Here is a 12,756-nt window from a genome sequence, read left to right as displayed (position 1 = left end):
TCCAATGAAATAATAACAATGGAAATAATAACACCTGCTAGCCCATAGCAAAGTATAATTATAACGGTCAAAGGAAATGGGTATGAAAGTGCTTGGAAAAAGCCCAGTAAAACAGAAAAAAGTGTAAGTATTATTGAAAGGCATTGCCCAAAGTCCATAATTAGATTAAAGAAAAGGAATACTGAAGGATAATAATATCAAGGACATGGAATTCTTTTAAAGAAAATCAACACTTAATTAACTTTCTAGACAGAAGTGCATTTCTCCTTTACACATCTGACATACAGAGCCAGCTTTATAGTTGGGTCAAAAATATATTCATTCACTCATTTATTCTTGTCTCACCAAATATTTATTGAGTGCTCTATATGTCCCAGGCCCTCTTTAGCAACTGGGGTTACAGAGAAGAATAAAACAAGCCCCCTGCAAGATAAATGTTTACACTGCCACGTGTGTGAATAGTGACTGGTTACCAGCAGCCAGGAAATGTGTTTTTCATTTCTCCTAGGGACACATTCTTATGGCTTTAGCTACAGATGAGAATGATGTGAACAACCATTTTTGTTTTCATTTTTTGCCCCTTGAAAATGCAGATTGTTCTCTGGCAGCCAGTAACAGCTGAATTTATTAAGAAGCAGAAAGAAGTCCATTTTTTTGTGAATGAGTCTGATGTAAACAATGTGAAAGCCCATTTACATGACAGCACAATTCAATTCAGGTAGGCATCATTCAATATTTATTGAGTAGCCATTATAAGCACCTATGATGTATTTTGCTAGCGGATGGTATAATTGCTTCCTGGAAAAATAAACACTTATGTTGAACATGGCAACATGGAAATCTCTAAAGTGGACTGGTGATGAGGCCCCAGTGGCTAGCTCTGTGACCTTGGACAAGTGGTTTAATCTCTCAAGACCTAGGTCCCTTATCTGAAAATGCCTCAGACTCAGCGATCTGAGGAGCCTCTTAGAGTTCCTCCTTATTCCTTCCTTCTTGTAGTTCTTCTACTCTGTGCCTAGACCTGGGGAGCAAAATTGTCATTCACCTTAGTAGGTTTTGTGGTATCTCTTGAAAAAGCAGCGCTAAAGGGGATTTGGCTTCCTTCCTTGCTTCACAAGGTCAGTGAACATTCTTGAATGTCTGGCCCTAAACGAAACACTGTATCAGAGGCAATTTCTGTTCAGACTCCATGTCCCTTCCTCTTGGATTCTCCTGTCCAATGTCTCCTTCCTGCATCCACTGCCCAAGAGTAGGTCTTCCACCTGCCACCCTAGGACTTCCTGGAGGCCATGCTCTCTTCTGTGTATCAATGGGCAGCCTTTGGATAATGTGCTATAATAATTATTTTTTTTAATATTTTATTTATTTATTTAATTGACAGAGAAGGACAGCGAGAGAGGGAACACAAGCGGGGGGAGTGGGAGAGGGAGAAGCAGGCCTACCTAGGAGCAGGGAGCCTGATGTGGGGCTTGATCCCAGGACCCTGGGATCATGACCTGAGCCGAAGGCAGTCGCTTAACCAACTGAGCCACCCAGGCGCACCCACTATAATAATTATTAATAATATGTTATAGGTGTTTACTGCCTTCCAGGGACTGTGCTGAGCCTTTATATACATTGCTTCATTTAACTCTTATTTAACTCTGTGAGAGAGATACTATCCTCATTATGCAGATGGAAATATGTTTCATATTCACAAAGGAATTTTGCAAGATCATACCACATAGAACATAGCAGAGCTAAGAGTTGAACTCAGACTCTTCTGATGTCAAAGCCTTGGCTTTTATCTGTTGGCCTTAAAGAAAAAGGAAAATGATATTAAAATGATAGCTAACTTTCAAACTGTTCATCCCGAGTGAAGGAACAGCTTAATTCAGTTACAATGTTTGCCTAGTTAACAAGGGGGTACTTGTGAAGAGAATTAAACAAGATGACTTTCCAGTACCTTCCCTTTCCCTGTGCCTCTATTTCTCTAGAGATCTGATCATCTTTGGCTATGCAGAACATCTGGTATAGGTCAACGGTTGTCACAATGAAAAACAAAAAGAAAAGGCTTTCTGCTTCTCCTTGGTCCTTAACTAAAACCAGAATAATACAATGTTACTCTGGATTTAAGAAAGTTGTCCATTAATCTATACATTAAAGACACTGATGAATCACAATCAAGGAATGTTGGTAATGGTGGGGAAAGGGTGAGTTTTTGGAGGCCCTGAAAACATACCATGTAGGAGCCACTTTCTCTCCGGCACCTATGTGGGGTCTCCCAAGAAGGTTTGTGAATTTCAGCTTACTACAATGTTCTGGGTTATTGTTTGCACCTTGATGAACATTTGCTTGTTCGATTTCTCCATGATTTTTCCCCATGCTCACCTGTTGTTGTGCCTGCAATGGGCCATGGGAAAATAAGAGTCCTGTTTGGAAATCAGCTCTCCCTCTGTTTTGTCCCCAGAATCTTGGTGGAAGAAGTGAAAGATCTTATCCAACAGCAAACTCTCAATGACACGGTCACCCCCCGGACTTCCTCCTCATACTATGAACGGTATCACCCACTAAATGAAGTAAGCCATTACATTTCTCTCCAAAATTACTATTTTCATTTAATTAGCATTGCCATTTCAACCATGAGCTATTATTAAAGAAACATAATTAGTGGAAGAGGATAAAAAAAATCATGATTAGGTTGATTATATGGTGGTAACTTACCCTCTTATAGATATCTGCCCTGAGAAGATTGCATTATATTTAGTAAACTGCTTCTAAGCAGGCTGTTTGTCCACAGCTGAGAGTATCTCTACCTGTTAGCAGTAATACTGCATGCTAAGGAATAACAAGAAATAAAAAATAGGGCCCTTTTTATTGAAACTGCTACAAAAAAATTAACAATCCAATTAATCATGTCTCTTTGGACCATTACCCTGATTGTACTCTTACTGAATAATGGCAACACTATCTCACTGAATTAAAGGAATTTATACACTTATATTTAGCGCACTGTAAACAAGTGCATTTTATTCCCCTTAGGGGGAATCTATTTAAACTAATAATAATAATAATACCACCACCTGTATTTTATTCTTTCACCACCTGTACTTTAATCAAAAATTGATATTTTTTTTTCTATCAGTTCTTACAGGTTCCAATTTTTCTAGAGGGAACCTGAGAAAGATGCTGGGGCTCAGTTGATTGGTGTGAGCTTTCATGTAATACTCTAAGAACCATATCCCCATATTTGTTAGTTGAAAGGGTAAACTCTTTGGAGGACTTTCTTTTTATATAGTATGCTCCAAGTAATAAAAATCCCTCGATACCTTTTCTCCTTTCATAGGAGTATGCTGCTCTATTGCTTAATATAAGTATTTTTATCATCTTTGGCTAGGTGCCCAGAAACTATTAAGGACCATATCCATGTTTTTAAGACATCTAAGACTTAAGAAATAAGAATCAATTTTCTATTTAATCTTCAAAAACATCTGTTCCTTTCCAGTTAAACCAGAACTCAGTCTCCTTCTAGAATCAATGTGCTTGGCTGATTGATGGGGAAGCTTAAAATTGCACCCCCCTCCTTTATCTCTCTTCCCTTGTCTCTATTCTGCCGAGACCTCTTCCCTCCAACATTCAAACCCTGCTTTGAAGTGGCCACTAGCCTAAAGTCAGGGCCAGGAGGTTTTGTTTTGTCCTCCCACTGTAATCTTGACAGAATCACCAGTACCACTAGACTTCCAGCCAGGAGAATGGTCCTGAATCACACTTCTCGGAGAAAATGTTTTCCCTCCAGATTGTCCTCCGCTTTGCCTCCTCTCATTTTACACATCTTGTTGTGAGTACACAGGTCTCTAGTGGGAAACAATGGCACTGCTATTTATCCTGTGCAAAGATAGTGCCCAGGACTTCCTTAGGTTACTCTTGAAAAGTGAATATTAAAAAAAAAAAAAAGTCCCATAGAAAAGTGAACTCAGGAATGAATGGTAAAGAAGATTTCACACACGGAGGCAGGGATTCGATGTGATGAGCCTTTAAAAATAACTTTCAGGAGATCTACTCTAAAGATTAACTTTTCCTACTTTGTCGTAAGTTTCTTAGTACTCTTCTACCCTTTCTCTAAACCTTGATACTTTTGAAAACTTTAATTTTACTGATTTTCCTAAACAGCAGAAGAAACACCTAGCCCCAGCTTGCTTTGGTTCCTTATTCTTTCTTTGTACAAAGGTTTTAAAGGGATTGCCTTGCCCTGAAGAAATTGTCTGCTTCCTTTGGCTAGGGAAATGCTTTGAACTTTCTCTGTGACTGACTGCTGGTTTCTCTTTTGATAGATCTACTCTTGGATGGAAGCCATAACTAAGTACTATCCTGAAATGGTTGAAAAAATCCACATTGGATCCTCATACGAGAAGTACCCACTTTATGTTTTAAAGGTGTGTTGTGGGGAGAGTCATTGATCTCTCAACTTTGGAGAATGTATTAATTCTCCACTGCTGCTTATTATAACTTGGATTTTTTTTTGAGCTATGGAAATATTTGTATTACAAGTGTTCCTCAATTTTAATATCCAGCTATTTGGGGATTGGTTATTACCCTTACATTCTTTCCTTTACTAATGCAGTGTTGGTGCAACAGTGAAAAACCTATTTTTAGAATTTACTCTGTCTATGGGACATAGATAAGCTATTTAACCTTCCTAAGCTTTGGTGACTACCTTCATAAAAGGAGCGGAGCCATCTGGATTATTTTTCAAGTACTTTATTTACTCTCACCACCACCACCTCTGAAATGTTACCTGGCAGGGAGGAGAATGAAGAGGAATCTTTTGTTAGACAAACACTGATACTGCTGTAATTTTTGGAACCAAAGAAAGAGCTGAACAATCAAACCCAGGGTAAGATAGGAACCAGGGCAAAGTTGGGGGCCTTGGCAATAGGGTTGATATGATAGCTTCTGTTCCAATCCCTGTCCGTTTGGTTATTTATTTTTAGTTGAATAAATTGGCCTTAGTAAAGGTCTGTGAATATGGCCAAAGAAAGAATTTTTGGGAGCCATGAAACCATACTAATTCCTGCTGTTAATTTCTAATTCTGCATTTTTTTTTTAGCAGTTCCCCCTGCCCCCCCACCCAAATAATTAGAAAGAAGTTCTAGGAAAAAAGTAAGCATCAGAAAAATACCTTTGACTTAATAACATTTAATTTATGTATAGTTTCCCAACATTATCTATCTAAATTGTGAGAGGTGAGCCTCTTTAGTCAGCCAAAGATAAGATTTTGAGTCGGGGTTCCTGGGTTTTCATTTGTTTTGACAAGAACCTGCAGTGCAAACTCAAGGTAGATGAAACATCAGGTCTTCTTGACAGCTGAGTTGGTCCATCAAATTGGATCCATGCATTTGTGCTCTACCTACCCATGCCGTTTGCTTTTGGCCATAATGTATGTGCTCTTCAGAACTTGTGTTTCTGGGACCCAGATTTACACATTAGAAGATCATGTTTCCTGCGTGCCTTAGTTCCAGTCTTACTTGACCAAGAACATGCACACGATGGGAGTCTCTGGGGTTCCTTCATCTTCCCAGTGTCAGGACCGGTACCAAGAGAGTTTGCTTGGCACTGTTAGACAGAAAATTGAGTCAGGCAACTAGTCCAGACAACTCAAGATTTTCTTTTAAGTTGAGTAAATTAAATCAGCCACATAGTTCTCCTCTGTGTACTATTTTACTCTTTGAAGCCAATGCCCTTTGATTTTCTCCCTTGCTTTCTTATTGGATTATCACTAGCTCCAGGTTAGTTAAGAACAAACTTCCCTGAGTGCTGGTGAATGGCAATAAAAATTTAACTCTCTCCTTTTCTTGTTTTGGAATATCAACTCCACATATTTGTTTAATTTTATAATACTCTTCTCCCTCCCTTCCATACCCTAATTGTGTTGAAACTAATTTTTGAAAGCAAATGAACCATGATTCATTTTGTGTGGAGGTGTTTTTGAGAACACTTCTGAAGGCACCAAAGTCTATCACTGAGGACAGATTAGGAGCTCTTATTCCAGAATTGGCAGCTTGCACTAGCTCCCCATACAATGAATCAAAACAAGGCCTCTGTCCCCACACCTGGTGGTAAAAAGTTTGTGTGAACTTAAATGTGTGCTTTTTTCTGTGGGCAATGAGGAAATAGTCTATACGTAAAAAGTATGCACCCTGGGGAAAACGGTGAGGGAGTCCAAGTTTATCTTCAGCACCACTGGCTTCCCTTCCCCAAACCTTTCTCTGTTCCAGTCTCCTACAGAAAGCTGCCCACGCCACGCATACCTATTTACCTCACGGAAGTGTCGAGATACAGCTGAAGTACTAGTGCTCTGGTCTTTATTTCTACACTTCCACGTGCAACTCTGGTATGCCTAAGCAATTGTGGAAGAACAAAGAGGGCTCTAAATCAAAGGTCCTGAGCGCAAATGTCAATCCTGATTCTCACCAGCTGTGTGACTTTAACTAGTATCTTTTAATCTCACCAGCTTTTAATGTCCCTTGAAAACCCTCAAAGGAATGCAGAGAATAATGCGTGTTTCACAGATTTGTTGCAAGAATTAAATATAAGCACTACATAAATGGAAGGATTATCCTGAAGCTTCTTGTTATTGTTGTGGGTTTTCTTTGGACAGGTTTCTAGGAAAGAACAAACAGCCAAAAATGCCATATGGATCGACTGTGGCATTCATGCCAGAGAATGGATCTCTCCTGCTTTCTGCTTGTGGTTCATAGACCGTGTAAGTATTTACATTCTCTTAAGCCGGAGTTTCTCAGTGCGTGGCCTAAGACAACATGCGCAGAATCAACTGGACTGTTTATTAAATGCATTTTCCCAGGTCACATCCTAGAATTCTTGACTTAAACTCTCTGGTGGTGAGGTCTGGTAATCTACAATTTTCACAAGCTACCCGGGTGATTTTGTGCATATTAAGTTTGAGAACCATAACTTCAAGCATTTAAATCACCCTAAAGATTGTCCACCTTTTCCTTCCTACATTTCTGGCTAAGGCTAAACACTGGAAAATAATCAAGAAATATTTTACAGTTGTATTGTGTTTACTAAGGGCCATGGTCTGCCCATGGAAATTGAACATGAAGTACATTACAGAGCAGATCATATTTTCTCATATGTTATAATGGGGGATTTTTGTTCCTGAAGAAGGCCTTGGCAGCAAAAAATCCATATATCCATATATAAGACAAAGAGTCTGGCATAAAAATCAAAATTATAATGACTATAAACCTCTATCATAAATGAAAGCATAAAAATTATGCTTCAGTTCCTATAAAATGGGCATAAATGTTCTCTCTATTGATTTATACAAAGAGCCTTTACCACTGGAAGAGTAACTTAAAATATGTGTCCTTCTGTTGATGGTTCTTGTCCCTCTATTCACAGGTATACAACTATACAAAATAGATTTGTTTTTAAAAATTAAAAGATAGTCACTTAGATTGATCTGATCACATAGATTAACAAATGAAGTACATCAAAGGTAAAAACATTGTTGCCTTTGCTGGGTCTTGTCAAATACAACATTTCTACCTACCTTCTCCTGCCTTGCCATGTGCTCTTCCCCCCGATGGGAGCTGCAGCACCCCTGAGCCTTCTGCAAAGTTCCCAGCCCACGATCGGTACTACCTTGACCAAATGAGGATAGTTCTCAACTGACTAGATCCTTAACACAGCCCAGCCATTTAAGGATCCTTCCTGAAGTTGGGTAGTTTTATTCATTTTAGGTAATGAATGGAGTACCAGTTAGTGGAGAAAGAAAGGTGCAAAGCAAGCAAGAAAGAACACTTCTTTTTCATTCCAACACTGAACCTGGAAAGGGCCAGAAAGAAACTCTAATTCATATTGACTCTAATTCCTATTGGTGAAGTTGTCCTTACTTGCTATCCTTCTCAAACTGACACGTCTTCTCTCCTATTACACATGTTCACCTCTACCCTGCCCCCTTGCTGAATCTTTGCAAGTTTCAATTACTTATTCCACAAATATTTATAAATTGCCTATGAGTTTCCAGACTCTGGAGATACTAAGGGAAACAAGATACAGATCAAAAACCTTACTGTCAAATATTTTGCCCCAACAACGTGAATCTGATTTTTGTAACCCAAAGCAACACAGTCAGTAAACTCTTTTTAATGCACATTTCAGGAGCTCTAGCCTTGCCTGCCCACAACTAATTTAGATCATCTTTCATAATGATTCAAACAACTGTAGAAGGAAAAATAAAAGATTTAGCTTTAAAAATTTTGTGTGGGTAGATTTTACATTTAAAAAGTAAAGAACCCAAAGATGAATTGAAGTCTTAGCTTTTAAGTCTCTGTAAAGAAAACCTACACCAACCCTGTGATTCCTCCTTTCCTCTTGTACAACAACCACACACACAACACTTCTGACACCAGATACATGGGCACTTTCCCCACCCCACGCAATTCTGTGACACCTGTTGTGTGTCCTACAATTTAACTCAATTCTGACACTATCTACATGGAGATTGAGTCAGATCCCACTGGGTGAGGGCTCGGTCCCACAAGACTGCCCCCCTCACGCTTCAGATGCCGGTTGAAAGTCCAGGCTGTTATCTGTGCTTCTGACTAAGCAGCTACAAATCAAAGGTTACCAGGACCTCCTCCTTAGGTTTGATTAATTTGCTAGAGCAGCTCACAGAACTCAGAGAAACGGTTCACTTACTATTTACCAGTTTATTATGAAAAGGATATGATAAATGATATAGTTGAACATTCAAGTGGAAGAGATGCCTAAGGCAAGGTATGTGGGAAGAGGCGTGGAGCTCCCCCACCCTCTTCAGATGAGCCACTCTCCCAGCACCTCCACATGTTCACTAACCCAGAAGCTCCCTGAACCCCATACCTTTGGGATTTTTAAAGCGCCTTCATCATGTAGGCATGATGGATCATTAACTCAATTTCTAACCCCTCTCCCCTTCCTGGAGGATAGGGTTGGGGCTAAGAGTTCCAAGTTCCTGGCTTGGTCTTTCTGTTGAGCAGTGTTCTTCCAGGAGCCCACCAAGGGTCACCTGAGAGAACAAAAGACACATCAATCACCCAGGAAATTCCAAGGGATTTAAAAGTCCTGTGTCAGGAACCTAGGTCAAAGACCAAATACTAGACCAAAAGATGGTCCTTATTGCTCTTATCATTTAGGAAATTACAAGGTCTGTGCCAGGAACCAGAGGGGCTGTGGGGTAGAGACCAACATATATACATATTTCTATCTCACAGTTCTCACTCTCTTCTCCAACTCAGTATGGTGCAGTCTCAGCTTAAGGAAACGCATTGCTCTACACTTTGGGGACCCTGAGGCCAGTCATTTCTTTCTATGCCTCTCATTCATCCGGTAGAGGCCAAATTTAGATCCCTTCTACTAGCGCAAAGGCAGGGGCTGAGCCTGGCTTGTGCATGACTGCATCACTAGGACCAAACTCAGCACACGGTATGGCACATCACTGGAGCCCAAGGAACATGTATTGGGCATCACATCTAGCTCAGTACTTTGTCTGCCAACTGGCTTTTCTCAGTGCCAACCTCCCTCTGAACCTCTGACCCGGAGAACTCTCATGTAGCTGCACACAAAGTTGGTACCCTGCAACCTCAGGGCCTCCACAGAATTCCTTCTGCTGCCCCTCACCTTAGCTGACACGTGACTTGTGAAGAACACTGCTTCATGGAAGCTCCATCAAGGAGAGGGGCTGCTCTTCCATATCTCCATATGCTGAGGGACCAGAGTAGTGGATCAATGTTCTCCTGTCCTAATACAGGTATCCCCTACTTTCCAAAAGTTGGCATGATGCCACTTCACTTTTATGAAAGACCTACATTCGTATGGGAATGGTTTTCTTCATTAAAGCAAAAAAAAAAAAAAAAATGTCCTTCAGATTTCTTTCAGTTAGCCAAAACAGGTACTAATGTAAAAGTGTTTGGCAAGTGGGGATACTTTTCACTTTATGCCATTTTGGCTTATGGAAATGTTTCATAGGCACGCTCTGCTTTCGGATAGCGCGGGAAACCTGTACTGCTGTTGCCCGTTTCTCCAAATTCCTGATCTGATCTGGTTGAACCACCCTTGTCTTTTCCTTTTACAGTCATCTAATGATCTCCAGATAATTCCCTGGAACCTGGCTCGCGGTTCTTTATTCCTCTCCAATTCTTGCCCTTATTCTGAGTGAATTCAATTTCCATATGTGAGGTCCATCTAAAGAATCATCTCAGCAACTTGAACTCTACATCACCAAACCTAACCTCAACTCTATTTTAGTATATTTCCCCCATGGCCATCCTCTGGATCTCAAAAATAATTCTCTCCCTGACCTTTAGATCCAGAATATGGCCAAGGAGAGTAACCAGGAACGATGGGAGGAGCCACTCCAATCTGACCACTTAATTTCCTCTCTTTCTACTTCTGTCATTCCTCACACCTGTTCATCACCCATTCACCCATATCCTGAATGTCTTGTCCCCATGATGTGCTCTTCAGGAGTTCTAACCCCAAACACCCCACAGAATTAACTGTCCTCCTTCTAAGCCACCTTGTATATCCTGATTTTATTTTCATACTTGTAACATTGAATTGTTCTTCTTTACTTTCCAACTTGACACTTTTATCAGTTTGTTAGGGACAAAGACCATCTCTAAAGTCAGTTTTTGTTGTTGTTACCCATAACTCAGTATATTATTTGGTTCATAGACCCAGCATTCAACATCCTCTCGTTATATTTAAAATTTAAATTAATGCTCAAATTAGGCTCAAATACAACTCTGGGGTCCAGAGAGTACCTACCATTGTGCTAAATGCTTTATTGCCATTGTAGAACAACTGGGACTTACAGCTCTTTGCTGTATTTCTAGTGGTAGCGGGAGTAATGGTTTATTTTAAAATCTTCTGTTCATAGCATCTTATATGCCTTTTTGTACTAATTTATTCTGTCAAATGGCTACTGGTTAATTTGTTGGTAGGTATTGTTGTTATTGTTTAGGGCCAAAGACAAAGCTTTGGTGTACCCCAGGAAAAGATTGGTGAGTAATCATCTGCCACAGGCCGAGCTGCTAGGAATCAGACAAACTATTATTTCCCACCCCCTAATCTCTCACTCTTGTGCAGTCCTCCCTCTATTCTCATCTTTCTTCTCTTGTTTTTATTACTAGGACAGTGATTTCAACTATGTTACTTGTTGGTAAATCATTCCTTCAACAAATATTTATTTCTTGTCATTTGTGTGTCAGGCATAATTTCTTCAGCTACCTACCTGATCCAGAGTGATATAAAACCATGACTGTAAACATATTTACAAACTACCACGAAAACTCAGTGGGTAACACATGCTTGGAGAGCCCCGTGATACACAAATCACAAATTAATGGGTAAAGAATTATTAGATTCATAAGCATGTTCAAGTTTGGTTGAAAATGTTATTTAAAAAAATCATGTCTTTAAAACACAGGTGATATACCAAGTCAGAATTATAAGGCTTATAGAATTTTAGAAGTTGTATTTCTTCAATGATATGATTATGTATCTAGATTGTATGCTTTTGAAATACAAATTACTGGATAAATATCAAATCTGAAAATGTCTTAATGAGTAATAACGTTATTCACAAAGTTAATTGAGAACATTTCTTACATTTCTCTGTATCTATGTATCTCTGCCCTTAATCAGCACAATGCCTGGAAAAGAATACAGGTTTGCCCAATTACCAAGTACCCAATCTTACCCTTAGCCCATCAGGAAAATACCCAAAGTCCTGAGGATGCTATAAAATTACCTAGCTGATCCATTCAGGTCACCCTCCCATTTGGGTCCATGTCTCCTCTTATAGATAGGCATTGAGAAGTCCCCTTAACGCACAATTTCCCCTGTCTTTCCTTTTTCTAAGCCTCACCACTGAGGTCCTGGTTTCATCCTGTTATTTCTCTTCAGATCACCAATTCCCACTTATTCTGGGCCCTCATCTTCTTTAAATGCACCCAAACAAGCCCACCACTAGTCCAGATGGTGTCCTTGTGAAGGATTAAGAAAGATATCTTTTGCTGAAATAACTAGATATCCACATGCAAAAGAATGAACTTGGACCCCTACCTCATACCATGTATAAATATTAACTCAAAATGAGTCAGAGGCCTAAATTTAAAAGCTAAAATTATAAAGTTCTCAGAAGAAAATTTAGAAGTAGTAAATCTTTGTGACTTTAGGTAATTATTTGTTAGATATGACATCAAAAGCACAAGCAACAAAAGAAAAAAGAGATAAATAGAGCTTTACCAAAATTAACAGTCTTAGTGCTTTTCAAAGGGTGTCATCAGGAAAGTGAAAAGACAACCCACAGAGTGGGGGGAAATTTATATGATAAGGGATTTTCATCCAAAATATATAAAGAACTTCTACAAATAAACAATAAAATGACAATCCAATTTTGAATTGGGCAAAATATCTGAAAAGGCAAGTCTCCAGAGAAGATATACAAATGACCAACAAGCACATCAAGAGATGTTCAGTATCATCAGTCATTAGGGAAATATTTGCAAATCAAAATCACAATGAGATACCACTTCAGACCTACTAGGGTGGCTAAAATTTAAAAAGGTAATAACAAGTGTTGGTAAAGATGTGAAAAAATTGGAACCCTCATCCATTGCTGTTGGGATTGTAAAATAATTCAGCCATGATTTTACAGTTTGGCAATTCCTTGAAAGGTTAAGCATAGAATTACCATATGATTCAGCA

General features: G+C 39.3%; 1 protein-coding gene across 3 annotated transcripts in view; it reads left to right on the top strand.

The window, feature by feature from the left end:
* The window catches only part of CPB2 (carboxypeptidase B2), a 63,276-nt gene that overhangs the window by 32,308 nt on the left and 18,212 nt on the right, over positions 1–12,756 (top strand). For 2 of the 3 annotated variants that reach the window (XM_078070349.1, XM_078070348.1), the window contains 4 exons: positions 594–718; positions 2,450–2,558; positions 4,311–4,412; positions 6,638–6,742. In XM_078070349.1, coding sequence (XP_077926475.1) covers positions 594–718; positions 2,450–2,558; positions 4,311–4,412; positions 6,638–6,742 — 441 coding nt within the window. The remainder of the gene's footprint in view (positions 1–593; positions 719–2,449; positions 2,559–4,310; positions 4,413–6,637; positions 6,743–12,756) is intronic. The other variant, XM_078070351.1, reaches the window with a different exon arrangement.

This window comes from Halichoerus grypus, chromosome 4 (assembly GCF_964656455.1).
Source record: "Halichoerus grypus chromosome 4, mHalGry1.hap1.1, whole genome shotgun sequence".
NCBI lineage: Eukaryota > Metazoa > Chordata > Mammalia > Carnivora > Phocidae > Halichoerus > Halichoerus grypus.
Note: the sequence above shows the minus strand (reverse complement) of the source record. Positions and strands in the feature narration are given on the sequence as shown.